Raw genomic sequence first — 20,314 nt, forward strand, 5'->3', positions numbered from 1 at the left:
GAGCAAGATCTCTCATTCTTTTGAAATGTTACCTTAAACAAAACCCAATTTCTGGACCTTGAAATTTGTCTTTTGACTAGATTTGGCATGAAATCAATATAAAGCATCACTTAAAGCCCATGGCAAATGTTTTGGTGTTTTTTCCAGTCACTACTTTTATCTTGGGAAAAGCAAAATATTTAAAGATGTCAAAATTATTCCTTCTAAGGTGCTGGAAATAAGCAAAGAAAGACTTTGCCTCCTTTTTTTTGTTATTTGAAAATGCATTGCTAGGATCATGGGGAAGAGAAAGATCATTATTACTCTGGTCAAATTTATCACTTCAGGACTAAAAAAGGCGGAACAAAGAAAAGTGATAGCAGATGGCTGAGTCAGCTCTCAAGAGAGGGGAGCTAAGGTTTACACTCTTTAAAGCCATCTTTTCAAGTATCAAATGGAACATCCAAACCATAACGGAGACCACAAGTAAGTTTAGGAAGGTACAGCTGCTGCCCTGCAGAGTTTGCAAGCTACAAGGATCAAGAAAAGATGAAACATTTAAAAAGCAAGATAAATTCTATGCTTGTACTTTGAGATCACAGTTTTCTGCTGAATACAGCCAAAGAGGGCTTGTGCAGAATAAATGATGTTCATTGATGTCTCTCCTTGCCATCAGACTTCAGACAACAAACTTTAATTTAAGTTGCTGAGATGTGTCTCTGAACATGGTTGAATGTGCTTACACTTCATTGAGCTGAGCTCTTTGCAGAAATGTATGCTCGAGTTTTTTGTGCTATCCTAAGACTACAAACAATGCCCCTTCCCTCTGCAACACGCCCCTCCAGCTCTAGCTAGTGGTTATCAAGGTGGTTTTGCATTAGCAGATTCAGCTTCCTGACTCAGAGGTCCTGGGAACCAGATTATTCCAACTGATTAGCTGATTGTTAAATGACAGGATTCTAGCAGGCAGGTACTGGCTGCCTTCTCTGCATATATGAATACAAGGCAGTATCACTAATTGAAGGTAAAACTCGGGCTAGGGGCATTTTCCTTAAGGGGAAAAAAATACAATTCATATTCACAACAGAAGACCACTTAGTTCTTCACTTATCCTTTAAATTCTGTTATCATTAAGAACATACCAGCCCCAGAAGATTGAGCACTTCTGGCTGTAGTGCATGCACATTGTGTGTTTGATTTTATGATGCTCACTAAAGCATTATCCTCTTTTTTTTAATAACTCCTAATGCGTGCAACTGTGCAGGCCACAAAATGCACCTGGGAGTCTCCCCAGGCCATCAATAAGAAGAACTGCAGAAGTCACGTGCCACTTTTCTTCCCTTGTTGCTACACACGGGGGATTGACAGCCCATGATTATGAAGATGAATTATACCTGCAACAAACGGTCCTGCTCTTTTTGCCATTTTTCCTGTCGTTTTCGCTCTTCCTCTTGATCCCAAACCCGACGGCTAGGAGCGCTGATGGATGGGACTGGGAGCTAATATAGCACAGAAATGAAGTTGCATTATCCTCTTGCCATGTAATCAACACTCTACATTTTAAAACATTTTTTCAGAGTGAGAAATAGAAACCATTACCAACGCTAGAGCTTTATAGTGACAAGGACATAAATTAGCCTTTTCCTCAAATGGACAGAAAGCAACCATGCCTTGACAAAGCAGATCTTAGCCAGTACTCTCAGATTTGATCAAAATTGTAAAGCAGTATAGAAAGCGATAGAAAGCAGAGAGATTCTTGAAAAGACTAGGATTATACAACCAACTAGTAGTTCACAAATAGTACTTACATCAGGCATTGCAGGCTCTGGGCCTCCTGGGAGATGTGGAAGGGAAAAAGAGAAATCATTAGACCCATACATAACTACTGCAAGACTTGTGTAACTGTGGCAAGTCTGTGAGCTTCAGACTAATGTTTTCTTCCTTAGTAAGACATGCTTGTATTTGCCCTGCTGAACTTTCTCAAGGGCAGAATTTATTAGGTGCTTTCAGCTAATGTGCACAATTGTTTCAAAGCTTTGCATGCTCACAAGTGCCATCAGCAATTGCCTGAATTAGCAGTACACCTTCCACTGTAGCAACACAAAGGTTCTTCACTATACCTCTCCTATTATTATTGTTGTGAAACCCAACTGTTTAGCATGACCAATACCCAGAACACTGCACAAGGGTAGAGAAGTTATTAATCTACTGCCCTTGGCATGAATTAAGAGCAATTGACATCCACTGGCAACTTCTCCACCACAAAACCATGTATTTCTGCTCTCCAACTTTCCTACTTCCAAAAGCACACTTGAATTCAGTGAACTGGTCACCATTCACCACAAACCTTTTGCTATTTGAGGCTATCACACTTGGCCTTGTCATCCTGTGACAAGATTATATATTATGCTAATTTATTAAAAGTAGGGAAAATGGGGAGAAACACAAATTTAAATGTAACAATTTCTTAAGCACCGTCACTATTTTTGTTTGTTGACAGTGTACTTGTTACTTAGCTGTCCAAATTTCAATTTTAAAAAAAGGCATAAAAGAAAAAAATTGCAACATTATTCTGAAGTATAACCATATGAAGTGGAAAAAAGTTCATATTTAGGATACGAAAGACTCTAATGAGTCACAGGTTAGCATTCATTCTATATGTACACAATTTCGTTGTCACTGTCAGACCACAACAGCCATAGTGAAAATCAGGCAATCAGCTTAATCTATTGCAGTTGTGCCAGGAGATATTAAAGGGAAGCATAGACCTTTTTTGCTCCCCTCTTCTCTCACCCCTGTAAGCTTATGCTGAACTCCACAGGAATCTTCATGTAATTGCAAAGCTGAAGTGTCAAAAGTTTAAAATTAACAAGCTGTACTGAACATGCACTCTAGAAATACAACCTTGTCCTCCCCCTCAAGCACAAGTGAAATACCTCAAATATTGTTATAAAAATAAGTAAAAGAAAAAACTGATTTCTGCCAGCCATAAAATAAAAACCAGAAAACAACAACAACAAAACCCCAACACCAACAAATAGCCACCAACAAAATTCCACCATATTGTAGATACAATATTGCAGATACAGCAGAAGTATTTAAAAAGCACACAGAACCACAAACACAGATATCTACTGTGGCATTTCACATATCGCTTCTGGCAAAAAACAGAAATCATCACCACTAAAAGCAAAATCCTGGCCCCACACAAATCATTGGCAAAACTCAACTGAGCTTCCAGCAGGCCAGAATTTCACTCTTTCAGGCTACAGCAAAACAGAAAGGCATACATAGCCCAGAGACAGCATAAGACATACAACATTAGTGGAAGTATGTGAGCTGTGACATGCAAAATGCTGAAAAAGCAACCTACAAAACCAAAATTGAGTGCCTCGTCCACTGCCTTTTTTAAAAATGCTGGCATATTAAATTCAAATTTTATATTGGTCTTCTTGGGATCTTGTGACATCATCACAGAGTGGAAAGCCAGGAAAGCCAGCAGATGCCTTTTTATACCAATTTATGCAAAAGCACAGAGCTGCAACTCAAATCCAGAGTTAAATACTTCATCAACAGCTCTGAGATCTTCTCTAAACCTCTGCTGGAATATTCACCATTATTCTTGTTTTGTAGGTAGTAGCAAACCTGAGCAGAGAGTGCCACCCTTCTAACTTCTACCCAGTGGGGAAAAAAAAAGTATGAACAACACAGAAAAGATTTAAACAGCTATAGATATAAGAGAACACGCAAAGACCCATTACCACAAAGGTAGACCCATGAATTGTAAGAATAACCTGATGACCCTGGGGAAAGAAGGGAAATTAATTATGTTGCTTCATTGTAACTGCAGAAACAACGCTGAAGAGGTAGAGCACCCAGCACCAGACTTGTTAGGGAGAGTGTGCAGCAGGAACAATTTCATGGAAGTACATGAAATGTTAGCTCTTTGGTTTACCTTGTTCAAAAAATTGTGACCGCCTTTTTAAGTTTTTCAAAGAAATAGGTTCAGATGCTATTTGAAAAATACAAAGAATACAAACAAATCAAAATGAGGTGCCTTTTTTTTTAATGACTATAATGACTGGATAAGAAAGTTCAGTTAGACCTCCCATACACTGCAACATCACTTCTGAAAGCAAAAAGCCCCTGAAACACAAAGGAAAACCTTAGGAGGTTACATCATATACTAATTAGGATTTCATTTTATCAGTAACAACGTCCAACAATAAAAACAGCACAAGTGTCAAACTCAGACTCAGATTCTCCCTGTCTAATTTAACCATCCTTGACTAGGATTCAAAGTTGAAATGAGGTGGAGCCTAATGACCATTCAAGGCCACCAGAAAACATCTCCAGAGACCAAGTGATATCTTGGAGGAATTTTTCTATGAATTACCATGTGTATTCAAGTTAAAATGAAATACAAAGCTCCTACTTCAGGATTATTATTCCATTAGGAAGTATACATACCTGGTTTCTCTCACTGCTGTCAAGCAAGGCTATAACTCATAGCCTCATATGCTATTATTATTCATATCAGAATCATCAATATTGTTCTCCAGGAATAAAAGTAAAGTAATACAATAGTGAAAACAGCCACTAACCCCCAAACCTTACAACTGAAAGAGGCAGGAAAAAGTAGCAAAAAGTTGAGTACTCTACACTCTTTCTGGGTACTAAAATAAGTCAGTACTCATCCTAACTCAGTCACCATACAATGCAGTAGCAATTACAATAAACTGTGTGCCTTCTTGCCTTTCACCTCTACCACACATTAAATTTACAACTACTAATGCAGAGACAGGGACTTTGTCGCAGCTTTGTTGTCAGTTCTCAAACTGGCTTGCAAACTGTGGAAGCAAGCTATACCCAGTTTGGATGCAAAAAGATATCTGTCTGGGTTTTGGTTTGTTAAGGTCTCACTTCACCCACTGTATAACACTTCCAGTCATTACTGACTTAGTGTCTGTGCTTGTCAAACCACACCATTAGCAGAAGAAAAGCAACAGTGGTTTACCTCTTTGTTCATTAGAGCCAAGATCTCCTTGCATTCCATTTATTAATTTTGTTTCTGTATCCTGAAATATATAAATGAATAAATAAATAAATAAATGTCCTAGGCTCATTAGATGTGTGGAAGTTTATCCAACTACGCATCTTTCCTATCAGGAACTATATGTCACAAAACATTTCATAATATTTTATAGAAAGATACAAAACAATCTAAAACTTCCTCAGTGTAATTTATAATAAAGCTACTGCATGCAGTTGAAGGACTCAATAACCAGCTGTGAATTGCTGCAGAAATAAAATACATTAGCTAGCAAGAAAATTCCAGAAGCCAAAATCTTCCTATTTCAGCTCCTTGGCAGGCAGGTTTTATTTGCAAGTAATTTGAAAGCACATATGCACCTGTTCTTTGTGGCTGCATCTTCCACACAGGCTAATAATTCAGGTCAAAGTCTTCTCTGAAGAGCAAACATTATACATGGTTTTAATCAAAAGACAGCCTGCACCTGTTTTAATATTTATCATTCACCAGTGTTCTCTCATGAATAGACAGTAGCAAGTCTTTAAAACATCTTATTTACCTTAAGACATGCATAGCTACCTCTCCATATTTCAGATGCAGGGTCCTATACTTGTATTGCTTAAGGAACAGAAGATTCACAAGTTCTTTTCTCCATCCTCCCACTATCAAGACACTAAATTTTTTCTTGCTCCCCCCATCTCCCATGAACCTTCAAAAACATACTCACAGAACTTTGAAGGCTGCTGGAGAAATCTCTTTTTGTGGATGTGGTGGAAGCATTTGAAACTTTTTCTCCCGAAGTTGCATCAATCCATTTATTTTCAGATGTACCTATAATGTTGGTAGCCACACTGGTGAGATTGAGGATTTTATGCCTTACATGTGGCAGGGAAGGCAGGTCTTTGCCCCAGTCTTTTTGGTATGTGGAGGATTGAGAAATTAATATAGACAGTAATGTCAAAGAACAGAACAAGAGCTATTGAAAACATTAAAATAACACAAAAACAGAAGAAGGGACACACAAATCAGGTGGAATTTGTGAAGACAGGAAAAAGGGCATTTATAGCAGACCGCCTTCCCCAGAACTGCAAGTGTTAGTCATAAACCAGGTAAAAGTTTGCCAAAACAAAAGATATTTTGCTGATATGTGCTACAGCAGCTGAACATTAGAGAGGAGTTAGCATTCATTGGACACTATTTCATTAGTGTTAGTAAGGATTGAGAAAATTCTTCCAACTTTACTCACTCCAGGTACAATGAGACTCATACACTATCCAGGGAAGGGTCATTTTCATGTCCATGCTCATCAGGAAGCACAGAGAGGAGGAAGAAAAGGCAGCCTAAACTAAATTGGCAAATTGATGAGGCAAATACAAATGATGCTCTTCTCACACACTCCATCCTATCTCCCTTCCCTACCCCTCCTCCTGAAAATTTTATTCAATTAGTTTTTTGCCACTAATCTCACTCTTCAGTTGTATTAGATCCTATAAAGTGATTTGTTTCTTGTCTTTTCCTAACCCTCACTGTTTTTACCCCAGTTTGCTTGTAATTTATTTACCTAGCTTCCCACTAAAAGAATGTTTTGTATTTATACTGTTAAAGAAGTCACTGGTCACACTTCCAACTCTGCAAAAATTCTTCTAGAACTTTGAAAGGGTTTCCTGATTAAATCATGCCAAGTCAAGACATACTACAAAGGCTTTCAAGCCAGGATGGAAACCCTCCCTACCCAGAATGGGTAGTACCATTCTGGAGAGATTACAGCACCACAATATTTGGGTCAATGGCCAGAATCATAGCACACAGGTGCTGCATCACCCACAACCTTACACCTCACTTCAAATGCTCCCTGAAGAAAGGAACAGAAGATCCTCCTTCCCTGAAGAAAGGGAGCTGGTGATTGAGACAGAGGGCCTTTAAAAATTAGTGATCCCCTAGTGATCCTCTAGTGACCCCCTAGAGATCAGACCCTTTTAATTCTTGTGGTATGCCAGGGAAGAAAATGTTAGATTCCTTTTTGTGCTGGTTGCACACTTTTTTACCTGTCCATCCTCTAAGAAACAGGCCAGAGCACAAGAGTGAGGTCAGTAGTTCAATGTTTTGCAGATTTGCTTGTCAAGACATTTCTAATGCTCAAGCAGTTAAAAAAGCCAAGTTGTGTTAAAATGCAACAGACACATTGGCAAACTACTCAGCTTAGATACGTACTACTGCTGTAAGGCTAATAAGGACTCTCAGCTGTCAGGCACAGCAGAGACAAAGCTTATTTGCCTTACAGAGCATACAGTATCTGCCTGACAAAACAACTCACCATTCTTTCCATATCGTCTGACATCCATGACCAGGTTTCCAGTTTCTAATGCTCTGTTGATGGCTTCTTCCCACTGACTGTGGTCCATATGGGAAACCTTTGTGCCGTTGACAGCAATGATCTCATCATCTACATGCAGCTGACAAAGTGCTGCAGGGCTGCCTGCAGAAAACAGAAGAAAAATGTTATTATGTCTCCATAATTTTTCTTTTTATCCCAGTTGTGATTGGAAGAGAGTGGATTGGGGAATCATTGAAAGAAATACCTAATGGTGCATATTTAGAAAGTCTTAGAAAAAATCACTACACTGTAACATAAGCTCAGTAAACTCAGTATCAAAGCAGCTTTTCAATTTAGAACTTAGGAGAACAAAAAAGAAATCGGTCTTCCGGACTTTAAGTTTCAGATTATGGTCACCCCATTTAATAAACAACCTCTGTGTTCAGTCTTCACTAACTCACCTTTATAATCTGTGATAGTTAGTGAGAGAGAGGCAGCACCATAATGTCTATATCAATGATTAGCTGAAATTCAGCCAATGTTTGGGTAATCCTCTTAGTTGTCAAAAAACCCCAAAAAAACAGCCTGCACTTTGTTTAGTCCAGTAGAAGCTGGCTTTCTCGTATTCTCATTTACATTTTCTGAGCTCTACTGACAAGAGCATGCTGCTTTATTGCTTTGCTAGAATAGTTTATTAGCTCTGAATTGATTGGTAATTGGACTCAAGATATTGCTGGGTATTGTCCCACTTGACTTCTCTGGATTCTACTTATTTTATCTATTAAGAGCAAACTTTATGGCAAGTTGGACTTTGAATCTACTGATATTTTGCAAGACAAGCTGCACTTTATACTTTTTCGTCTGCTACACACTGGCAGGCAATCTCACTAGACTAAGGACAGAGTACATAGAAGACCAGTTCATAAACTTTTTTCTATTTAATTCAGAAAATTGATAGGCTGAGAAACTCAGACTCTCCAAGCAAGATTTTACAGATTACATATGAAGGGTTCTTGCATTAAGAATTATTCCCTTAGCAGAACAGAAAATAGAAAAGCCAAGTAAAAATATAGTTAAGGATGGCACAATAAACCCTCACGTTAATAAAACAAGTTTGAATTACACAGTGGAAGGCTCTTCCAAAGTAAGTAGTGAAATCCACACATCTTACTTAAAATATACCAAGAACAATGCCATATTACATTATTAGAAACAAATGTGGACAAGTATGACAGAAAAATTTAGACGCCATATGCTTCATCCTGAGTGTCTTTTGACTCATTAGTAAAATGCTGCTGTAAGTCTGGCTCATCCACTAAGGATTCAGATGGCTTCACACACAAGCGATAAGAAATTAAGAAATGCTCTGTTTCCTGGTACTACACCAAATGATTGATCACAGTTCACTAAAAAGCTCCACTGGCTTCTCTGCTAGAAGAACATGGCTCCATACTATATTGTTCTGCATCATTCTTAAAATATAGACTAAAAACTTAATTTGCTGTTATCAATACTAATTGCTTTTAAACTTAGTGTGGAAGAAAAGGTAGGGTTTTCATCTGAAGGAAGAAATATGGACAATAGTTTAACTGGAAAAAACCATAGATCTCTAGGGGTCAAGAAGATGCTAAAGAATCATGGATACTCAAGTCTGTTAATGGAAGGTACTACTAAGAATATTATCAGAGATACTAATACTGAAGTTATTAATTTCAACAACATCATGTAACATTCAGAATCATGTCTGATATTTAGTACCATATAGTTTAATCACATCTGGATTAAGCCTTATGCTCATGATACAGGGAAAGCTTCAGGCTGCAGCAGAGTCATTAGCACTCATAATTTCTGTCTTGAGTTGTGACAGAATAAGCCCCCAGTAACCAAAAAAAGCTTGTGTTCATATTATTCAAATAATTTGTCAGGGATGAGACCGGGCTCAGAGGTGTGAACAGTATACCTCAATTGACTCAGTTTTAGGAAGGGAAGGGAGTTGAAGATTTCACAGTTCCTCCTACAATATTAGTAGAAAGGTATATGCAGACCATACTCCAACCATACAGATTGAATGAATAGCAGCAGTCTCTAGGTCTGGACCTCAAATAGCCAGAACAACTTACACTGGTCAATTTTTGGCCGGTAACTTTGCCAGCAGCTCTTCCTCCTCAGTCTCTGGACAAAAGGGCTTCTCAAGAGTGCAAACCAGGGTGCCTACAGTGGGCTTCTGCTCTGATTCACATCCAGAGAAGCCCACAGAGCCTGCCCAGAAATTCAGATGCCAAAAGTTGTATGCTACCAGCTGTCTATCTCTGTCCAGCTCTCCAACACTATAGGAATTAACAATAATTTCTATATATTCCTATAAAGGATTTAGTTTTCATTATATAAAATATGTACTGCTTTTATGTTTTTCATAGGTTTTCCTGAAGGTAAAAGACTTTTCTTTCTTACTAGTCCCCAGTATAAACAAAAACAACCAAATACTCATTTTCCCTATGTTCTAAGTTATCCCTAACCGATCCCCATCTGTTGTTATTACAATAGATAAACACTATCTCAATGATAGAAAAAAAAATAAAACTTGAAGGATGTGGATCAAATTTATTTTGTCCTACATGACTGCAAGTGTTTGATCAGACATGCACCCCTGTGCACACAACCTCAAAAAAAAATTATTGCAAAGGGAAAGTGAAAGGGGAAGGACTGAAACAATAAAGATCATATGGCACTGGGGAAGTTGGCAGAACAATGTCTAGATTAATGACTCAAGGCTTTCTATTTACCTAATTTTTAGTGTAAACGTTGAAAAGTCCTTTAAAAATGAGAACTATCCTTTTTTATATGTAGTAAGTGGGTATCATTGAAATACATGTTACAAGCTTAACTCTTAGGTTTTTGAGAACACTTACAAGTTAATTTTGCCTACTAAGTAGTTTTCTTAGTGGATTTTTTTAAGGAATAGCACATTTAGAATACAGAGTCATTTATAAGCAATAAAAAATATACATGCTGGGTATCATCTCAAGAAAATCATACAGCTAGTTTGGACAACACAATCTGAGAAAGTATTCCTGGAAGCTTCTTCTGGGCTTAAGAAAGAGAAAAAGGTGACTAGAATGGTTGGTTGGGATTTGCCAAGCCTAAATCACATTGAAGATAACCAACCTGGTTATCTTCAATGATGAATTGCTTAGGTCTCAGTGGATGACGGAAGAGAAGTGGTTACAATCCACCTTGCCTTTAACAAGACCATTGACATGATATTCCACAGTATCCTGGTATCCAAAGTGGGATGGTATTGTCCACAGGGCAGAACGACCAGACGGTGAAAAACGGGCTGGGCTTCTGTGGGAAGTGGTTAATGGCTCTTACTCAGCCTGCAGGCTGCTTACAAGTGGATCTCATGAGGATGTATCCAGGGACCTGCCCTTTTTAATGTGTTCACCAATAAGCAGGAGAAGGAGGAAAACACACCCCCATCAACTTTTCAAACCTTGCCAAAAGTGAGAGGGTGGCCAGTACAATGGAGGGCAGGGCTGCTCTTCAGAGCAGGAACCTGACACTCAACAAGGCCACATGCAGTTCCTGAGAAGGACTAATCCCAGTGATGGTATGGGCTGGGCATTGATGGGCTGGAGAGCAAGGCTGGGGGGCCCTGGCAGTGGTGGGGCTGTATGAACACTAACATGACCAACAAATCAAGACAAGTGGCCATTCAATTCACTCAGCACCTCTTATGCCACACTGACAATACTGTGTCCAGTTTTGGTGTTCCTCTGTAAGAGAGACATCAATTAACTGTGGCAAGTAAAATGGGAAGGTACTGGGATGGTTTGGGCTGGAGCAATGGACCTGTGAGGAAAGGCTGAAGAGTATGGGCTTTTTCAGCCTGGACAAGAGAGGCTGCACGAGAACCTAACAGTAGTTCTCACCCAGTACATACCAGGAGGTCCCTGAGAAGGGAAAGCCTGCTCTTCATCGAAATTTATGGCAGGAAAACACAGAACAGTGGTTATAAACTGGGACAAAGATCGGTCTGACTGGATACGTAGGGAAAATTTTCTCTGAGAGGATAATGCCCAGAGAGGCTGTGTGGATTCCATTCTCAGAGGGTCTCAAACCCCCATGGGTAAAAAGCCTTAGGCCACTTAGCCTGAATTCCATCTTGACATTTTTCTGAGCAGTGCATTGCCCTATGTGATCTTCCAAGCTGAATTATCCTATGACTTTTCCCTAAAAATAGGAAATACAACATTCCCAAGAGCCTAGCTGAAAGCATATATTACTCTTTCAATGGGTCATCCACATCTTTCATCCTTCATTTCTTTAAAGGGAGCTACAGCTTTTGAGTAACGATACAAGATGAGACAGTTGTTGGAAGAAAAAAGTGCTGAACACAGGCTACAAACAAGAGCACTAAGATACAGCCCATTCTCAGTTAAATCTGTACTTTGTGCTCTTTCCTGTGAGAATGGTAATAAAGCATAACCGAGATAAAAACCACAAGGCCTTCACCTTCTCCTTGGGACACAGCCCATGTGGACCTTTGTGAATGACCAGCAGGAACATTCACTACCCTCACATTTCTCCTTTTCAACTCGCAGTGCATATCGACAGACCCCTGCCTCCAAGGAGGGAAATTAAACCCAAAGCCTAGCAGCAGGAAAAGCAAAGGGAAAGTTATTCTTTAGGCAAAGTAAATATTAGTATTTCCAGAATCACAGAATGAAACAGGTTAGAACAAACCACAATGGTTCATCTGTTTCATCCTTCCTGCTCAAGGAGGGCTATCCTAGAGCAAATCCAACTATGAAAAGTACTCAGATATAGTGGAAAAAGGCCGCTTCACTTCTTGAATATGAAAAAGAAAAAAAAAATCCAAGACTGCTCATTAACTGCTGTTAAACAGTATTGTTTCCTCTCTGTAAAGCATAATACAGACCTAACTAAATTAAAAGTTAGCTAAAGAAAGCATAATACAGAGCTGGCTAAATTAATAGTTTCCAGCTATTTCTCCTTTCTCAGGATGATCTTGTGTTAGGTGGAAAGAAGGGCACAATTCAATATTCCTCAAGTACTACTGGCAATGGGAAATACCATTGTTTAGAAAACAAGCATTATAATGTGATTTGCTTGGATTTTTGTTTTTTTTTTTTTTTAGAAAATCGAGCTCATTCTCTACAGAAGACTATTAAAGGTTAGAAATAAACTTTATATATGTGTCATCTCAAGACAAAAATGTTTGATTTCCCTGAGTATTAAACAACTGAAAAAAACTACACTGGAAATCAATTTAGAAGTTGCAACTACTTAAGAGCTGTCTCCAGAATTCAGCATGACTAAGAAAGGAGAAATTGAACAAAGAATATTAAATCCTAGGTTTCCTCTGCAAGTGTTTACAAACCATGTGAAGTGAAATCTTTCAAACTCAGCTGTAAGAAACAGTCTGGATATTGGAAGTCTGTATTTGCCCCTAAATACTGTTCTGTAAGACGCTCAGTGAACAGATATTCATGTTTATACCCTCCTTGACTAGGAAAATGCATCTTGGTATTTCTCAATTCAACCTGTTTCAAGAGATGAGGGTTCACAGAAATACATTAGCAAACTAAATAGTGATCTTTCAGTTCTGCACCTGATGTTTTGCAGCATTTCTTCGCAGCAAATGCCTTAATTGAGAAGCCTCTGCAAATTAAACATAAGAACAAAAATTTGTGTATATATACACATTTACCTTCTTCAACTGTCTGTACAATGGCTCCTGAAGAACTCCAATTTGTTGTAAACCCAAAGCTGCGACTGTGGCCGGGTCTCTGGTTTATACTGATTCTCATTTCACTGTACTGTTCCTGAAAAATAAAACATGACACTACAGTATCTGGTATCACAGGAATCTAAATGAGGGAAAGTTTATCCTCTAAATAAGTGAGGCTGCTCACAATGTGCACTTTAATCATCTATTATTAGCATCACAGACAAAGGAAACAGTACTGAAGTCAGTTAACTAACTCATTTGCTTTTTATTCCAACAGGTGTGTTTGCTGTTTATATTTTCTCTACATGTATCTTTCACTCTGTATTTCTGTTATTTTAAATGTTTTGCAACACAATGCTAAGAAAATTTAAGAACTTGGAGGAAATTAAACCTCTAAATGATTCCTTGTGGATTTTCTTGTGAATTTGTGACATGTACTGCCTCCTCAGAGAGCATCAAAGATGTGAAAAAGCTAGATAACCGTAATCAATCCTTTTTTTTTTTTGCATATCCAACCATAAGAATAAACAGTTTCCTTTAGGCTCAATGCTGCAACTAGGTTTACTTGGGTGCACAATCATCTTCTTGATTTTATGTGAAATACTACCAGCTTGCTATAGATTTTGTAATAGAGGGTTTAGATAACAAAAATAATCCCAAAATCAGCTAAATCCAGATCTTTCTTGGACTTTCAAGATGCTTTCAGAATCTGAATCAAAATCTAACATCAGCCATTTTAAACAACATCTGAATGGGAAAACATTTTGTAACACTTGCTTTCAATCCCACGCTATATTTGGAGCATGTGTTGCATACATTAACACTCTAAGGTGAGCTCATTAAAAAATTAAATGCATGCTACACACTTCATCAGCATGACACTGACATCAATATAAAAGGAAAAAAAAGATTTCTGTCAAACAATGTTAAGATGGATATATTCCAGCAAAATGTGCATGGAAGGGACCCTGCACATTTTCACACATGCATTAAATGTACGCCTACATTTTAGTTCCCTAGCGACCCAGCCTTCCTGAAGAGTCGGATTCATTTTCCCTAACTTAAAATATTTAGAAGTCTAGAAACCTATGCCAATTCCTCCAAGCTCCTCTGTTGTAAGACGCAACAGGCAGCTACAGCAAGCACTGCACAAGCAGGTGCAGCCAGCCAGTCTCAGGGAGGTGCAGCCAGAGGTGGTTTCAGCAGCACCCAAGTACTGGATAGAGAAGAAAACAACAGAGCACGGCATCATCCCAAGGTATCACCTCATGTTACAGGAATGTTCCTGGGAAAACACTCCCCATTACAGCTCAGGGTAGAAATTAAGTCTTTTCTTCACAACACAGCTACTGGCTTGCAAATGCTCCCATACAACCCAAATCCTTAGGTGAGTATATTAAAAGTGAATCTACTTAACAGGTTAGCACACTGGGCTGGAGAACATACAAACCTTTCGAGTTTGAGTATGTTCCTGGAATTACTACTGGTCTTAATTTTTTTTCCTCACCATCCCAACAAGACTCTTCAGATCTCTCTCTTGTCAGAGGAGTAATGTGACTTTGTACACTGAACTTTAACACTTTTATAGGTCATCTCTAAAACAGTGCTCCACAGACCTGGTGTTATGGCCCTGATGACTAGTGAGCTATATCAATCTCTCTGTCAATGATTTACAAACACGTCAAATGGAACTTGCATTCCTTTACTTGGAGCTTGGTAAGTTACATAATACAGCTTTTTTTTTTTTAACTTTTAAAAATATCTTTTAAATGCCCCCCCCCCCCCCCCCCCCATATTACTCACTTGTAGGAGGAAAGATTTATAATCTTTTAACTAATGACAGGAGAAAAACAAATGGACCTAGTACACGCTACTCTCATTTGCCTTGCTTAAACAGATACTAAGAACTTGCATCGAATCTGTCAGTTTTCACTGATTAAACCAGAAATTCCTCTGCCTGTTTTTGCTACAACACAGGAAAAAAAAAGATTATTATCTCATTGTCTTTTTCCTTATACAGCAATCACAGTTTCAAATAATTATGATAAATTCATTAAAATGGCCAAGTGGCATTAAGGGTATTAAACTGCAATGTGTTTCTTTTCCACAAGTGATTAGGAAGAAGAATGTTTGGAAGCAAATGAACTTCTAAAAAAGTTGTTATGGGAATTTCATAAATCAGCATCCAAGGTCTTATGACCTTCACCCAAGCAACTGGCACAATTAAGTTTTACAGCAGGATCAGGAATGCAAATCTGTCAAGAGTTACGAACTGAATCATCAGATAGTACAGCAAGGTATTTAGTAATTTAAAATTAAAGCTATTGTTGGTGAAACATGCAATCAGTTGGAGGAAACAGCACTTAAGATACATATTTCAAAAAGAACTCTCAAAGACCCAGCCCCTTTACCAACAAGCACATGCACTAAGAGACGGTGATTTACTTCAAAATTAATATGAACATTAATTAGATTCAAATAAATAGCTAAAAAAAAGATTCAAGCCACAGCAGATGGAAAAAAGGATAGTGTGATACTGATGTTTATGGCCAGCCTTTGAAAAGCTGATCTTTATTTTCCACCACCAGTTTAAAAGTGCAAATGAATGCTACAGCAGCTCACGTAATTCATCTGTCACACCTGATTATATGAACAGTGTGCTAATTTGGAGAATAGCAAAAAACTTTGCAAGCACTTAACACATGTAGAATAACTAATCTGAATTAGAATGATAAATAAAATTAAGCACATGACAAAATGGATAGGGAAAAATTCAGCAAAAGAATAATTTTTTTCTTTCCCCTAAATTAAATCAAAGGAAATAGCAAGTCTCTGAGATGTCCTCTTAGTACCAGAAAAATACTTTAGTTATTTTCTCTTTTATTCTGCTGTGGCATTCAGTTACACCAAATAATCACATTATTTCCACACTTACCATGGATTTTGAATCCTTAGGGTCTGTCAGAGTCGCAGTTTCTGCAGAAGATGCAAGTGAAAGAGAATCAGGAGGAATGCCATACTCTGGCTTAGGAATACTACTTCCAGCATCTTGGTTTTGGGACTTTAAAGGTAACGCCAAACTAGGAGGAGGTGTTGACTGAACACCTTTTTCCTCCTCTTCCTCCTCACCTCTGCTTCTGAATGCACCAGTGGAGACAGGGTGTGCAGAGTCTGGTTGTGAAAAGGAAATGCTGGTGAACAAAGTTTGAGTTCTTTTAGCTTTTTCTACTTCTCCGTTGTATTTCTGAGCATCATCCATCTAGGAAAAAAATGACAGCTTAGTAAATAAGTGCTTTAAAAAAGAAATCCTTGAATCTTTCAGTGATTTTTATATTTAACAAAACCACCTCTCTCTTTGAAGCAAATTCTGGCTCCTGTACCCATTGCTAACTACCTACTCAGAAAATTTTTTTTTCTCTTGAAATGCTTGCAGAACATATAGTCCAGACTTAAGATAAACTTGTTAAAGTCATCTGCTTAGAATTATTTATATTCTTGCCACTTTTTAAATTGAAACAAATAAGGATTTAAGAGATAACTATGAAAATCATCATAGTAATGGGGCAGGGGGGAATTAATTTCATTGTTTCAGTGCTTTAGAGTGTAGACAAAATTTAGCCTAGCATAAAACTTCAACAAAGTCAGCAGAGCAGAGGAAACTTCTATGACCTGAAAAATTTATCTTTAACACTTAATTATGTTAACCTGGCTCCAGATAATTACCTCCAATGACTTTTTTTTTTGATAAAGCACACAAAGGAGACTTACTACAAGTAATAAAAAGAATATTTTACCAAATATAGCTACCAGCTTTAATTCTAGGAGTGCATTTAAGCACAGAAACACAAGTAAACATCTAAAGACACGACAGAACTTCCTGCTCTATTAACACAGCCTTCATCACACAGGAGGCACTTTATAAACAAAACCAAAACATTAAAACTACTGTTCCCCCAACTACTGAAGACCCCAAATTTACAAACGTCAAGAATGAAGCAGAATTTTACCGTGAACGACCGTGGAAGTGACGAGATTCCTCTTGAGTGGACACCAAAAGGTCTTGGCGTAACCACAGATGTTAACCTGGAGGTATCAGTTTTCTGGTAAGTTCTCGGGAGAGAAGCTGAAACCTGAGCTGACCCAGTTTGAGCATTCACTGAGTAACGAGTGGACAAAAGCGCCGGGCTCTGCTCCCGCTCCAGGCTCTCAGGAGGAGCAGGAGCTTCTCGAGCAGCCGAGCTCTCCAGCAGGTTCTCCTTGGGAGGCTGGGTGGTGTACACACTTTTACTGTCCTTAGTGCTGTAGGAAGCATCTTCTTCCAAACGGTGATCTTTGGCTGCTGACCAATCTTTTGCTGCTGTGGAAGGTGCTTTGTCTTCACTGAACACATCATCGTTCAGTGAATATGCCCAGTTGTGTTCTTGTTTCTGCTCCTCATAGGAGTCCTGCTCTCTCTCTTCCCTATGGGAATAGAGCCTGTTAAAATACCAAAGTGACCCAGCAAACAGGCAGACCTAAAGTCTTTCAACTAGTAAATCTTTAATGCTGAGCATAATCCAAATAATGCCTCTCCAGTAAATAAAAATTATTAGCATAATTTAGATTTAAAAATATATGAAAATATTAATGCATTTATCTTCTTCCACCTCCTCCCCAGTTCAGCACTCTCATAGCACTCAAACATACTACTATCAGGCTGCCACCATGACAGAAATCTTTGCCAATAAAATGATCTAGCTGCACATAGCTGTAAATTATACAGATACACATAGGTTCAATTTACACATCCTCAGAAATTCAGATTTATTTAGGAAAGAACAGGAATAAGATAGTCCCATAACACTGCCTGAACTGTGTAACTGTGCTCAATGTTTCTGAAATGCTATGCTGAATTTTAGATACCTAAATAAGACAGTGCCCTGAAATTCAGCTAATTTTTTTTTTTTGCTACTCATTCCTTTGATATAAATGAACAACTGCTACAAGGATATCCTTTAAAATATAAGTTATAGGATTCTTATTGATACTGAATATTCAATACAATTACCATCCATACTTTTATTCAGGCAACTAATTTTTGTCCTCACAAATAAGTAAAAAATTAAAGAAATCCAAAAGATTAGACCTTTTTTTACAAATACATGTCATGTACATATTACCTTCAGCTCAGTCATATGTGCATTTGAAATAAATAAATAAATAGATAAATAAATAAGACTGTCACCACTAGAGATGGTACTGTGCAGTTTACACTTTTTACTCTTCAGAAAGTAAATACCAAGAGGAAAAATTAGGGATGAAGGGGAAATCAAGTAAAAGTTTACGGCTCTGTGACATAAATTAATATTCTGGCTGCAGTTCTCAACAATGGCTAAAAAAATAGCAAATGTAGTAGAAGAAGGAAGATAAATAGTTAACTTTATCCATGAGTAAAAAAGGCAGCTATCCAGTTCAGTGCTATTGTTTTAACTAATTTAAAGAGAATGCAAATATTGATTTCTTAATACTTTTATTTATGGATAGTAAAGTAAAATATCATTTATAGAGAAAACTGCTTAACATTCTGTGTAAACAGCACATTAGAAAACCATATTCAGCCCTTCAATTGCCTAGATTTCTACATTTTATTTTGCAACTAAAATTGTCAAGATCTCTGTAGAATCAATTGCAACTTGTTGGTAATAGCGACTCAAAAATTTAAAGGCATAAAAATGCTCAGATTTATGTTCTTACACATAATATTCCCATTAGGACTATTACCTCTCCTGCTGCATTTCCTTCAGTGACTTGGTACTCCTTCCAGACACCTCAGAGGCTCTCCTTTCAATTTCTTCTCTCTCTTCCTTTTTCTTTTGCAATTCTGAAGTGTAACTCTTTCTACGACTCTTCCATTTTGCTAGATCCTGTTTAGAATTACATGAATGTATACTATCAGATTTTCTCAAGGCCTCACAGGCTAACAGAGGTATCCCATTATATGTTCTTTATTGGCCTGATTTTATTTGCATGTCTGCATCACAGCCACATTTTCATGTACCTTTCCCCTAAATGATAAAGGGGTTTTCATGTTCTATTTAGGGTTGCAGGCTCACTGCCTCCCTAAGTTAACAATTGCAATTACTGGACTATAGGCTATTTAGCCCATTTTTTCTCCTCTTAACATTTTCAATTTTATTCTAAAATACTTCACCAATCACACATAATTGAAAACTAATGCACATGCAATCTGAATTTCTTTGTTGAGGGCTTTAGAGTTTAGGATACCATTATTTTTCCAAATCACTACTATGTTAGACTGATTCACTAGCTTGAGAATAAATATGCCTTAAATTCTAAACTGAAAACAGATATTTCTGTACTTTCTTCATTTCTGTAAAACCACAATGAGAACTGGCAATATTGTCCATGAAATACCAGAGCTGAGTTAAGGGAAGTACTGAATATTAGAACTGAGATGCATTAAACAAACAACTGTGAACTTCTTGTTTGGTGCTTTGTTCTTAATTTTGGCTTCTTGTTGATACTCATTGTCAAGCAGAGATTTTAATAAAATGAAAAGTCTTTAGATATGCTTATGATGCTGTGCAAAACTACCATGCAGTTTACAAGCTGGATTTAAGACAGCATTATTAGTGGATAGGAGCCTCAAGAATTTGCACAAGGAAGTATTATTTATTCTCCTTTCTCCCAGAGGATCAAATACTCAGACATTCCAACCATTTCTCCAAAAAAGTATTCAAAAATTGCAGATAACACAAGAAACTATGCCCTAACTTCTCTCTATGTCCACAGAAATCAAGCCTGAAGGCTTTATTACAATACATACAAGTTCTATCCTGAAGCATTAATCAGAAACTTAGGAGGATATTTAAAATAATTTCAGTTCTGCATTAAACAGGCATCCCCAAAAACTCTAGTAGTTGTATGAGATGAATTGTTTTAGAAGACAGCCCCATGAATTGCTGCACACATGCCAAAGTTTTTTTACTAGGGACACTGAAGGCAGGTGACACCCAGCCCCTCCAAGCAGGATGCACAAGGACAGGTGAAAAGAAGTCCTTACTTCTTGCCACTTTAGATCTTGCTCTTGTAACTGTTCTTTTATCTTCTGCAGCTCTTCATAACGGATTTTGCGCAGTGTCTGCAGCTCCTCTGCACTGACATCATTCAAAGATTTACTCCTAGAAAGGGAAAAGAGAACTCAGCTTTATAACATCCTAGCCCTCATTGACAT

The 20,314-nt window shown here is 37.8% G+C and overlaps 1 protein-coding gene across 15 annotated transcripts in view; it reads right to left on the minus strand.

Annotated features, from left to right (window-relative positions):
* The window catches only part of LMO7 (LIM domain 7), a 132,247-nt gene that overhangs the window by 15,357 nt on the left and 96,576 nt on the right, over nt 1-20,314 (minus strand). For 11 of the 15 annotated variants that reach the window (XM_071431055.1, XM_071431053.1, XM_071431052.1 and 8 more), the window contains 12 exons: nt 20,144-20,261; nt 18,841-18,983; nt 17,088-17,541; nt 16,210-16,339; nt 16,016-16,056; nt 13,060-13,174; nt 7,326-7,487; nt 5,739-5,923; nt 4,997-5,057; nt 3,741-3,782; nt 1,788-1,813; nt 1,374-1,478 (listed from right to left, as the gene is read on the minus strand). In XM_071431055.1, coding sequence (XP_071287156.1) covers nt 1,374-1,478; nt 1,788-1,813; nt 3,741-3,782; nt 4,997-5,057; nt 5,739-5,923; nt 7,326-7,487; nt 13,060-13,174; nt 16,016-16,056; nt 16,210-16,339; nt 17,088-17,541; nt 18,841-18,983; nt 20,144-20,261 — 1,582 coding nt within the window. Of the gene's footprint in view, nt 1-1,373; nt 1,479-1,787; nt 1,814-3,740; nt 3,783-3,934; nt 3,992-4,996; nt 5,058-5,738; nt 5,924-7,325; nt 7,488-13,059; nt 13,175-16,015; nt 16,340-17,087; nt 17,542-18,840; nt 18,984-20,143; nt 20,262-20,314 lie in introns of all 15 variants that reach the window. The other 4 variants (XM_071431064.1, XM_071431065.1, XM_071431056.1 and 1 more) reach the window with 3 other exon arrangements.

This window comes from Agelaius tricolor, unplaced genomic scaffold (assembly GCF_023055355.1).
Source record: "Agelaius tricolor isolate 1412-34295 unplaced genomic scaffold, bAgeTri1.0.p SCAF_7, whole genome shotgun sequence".
NCBI classification, from domain to species: Eukaryota; Metazoa; Chordata; class Aves; order Passeriformes; family Icteridae; genus Agelaius; species Agelaius tricolor.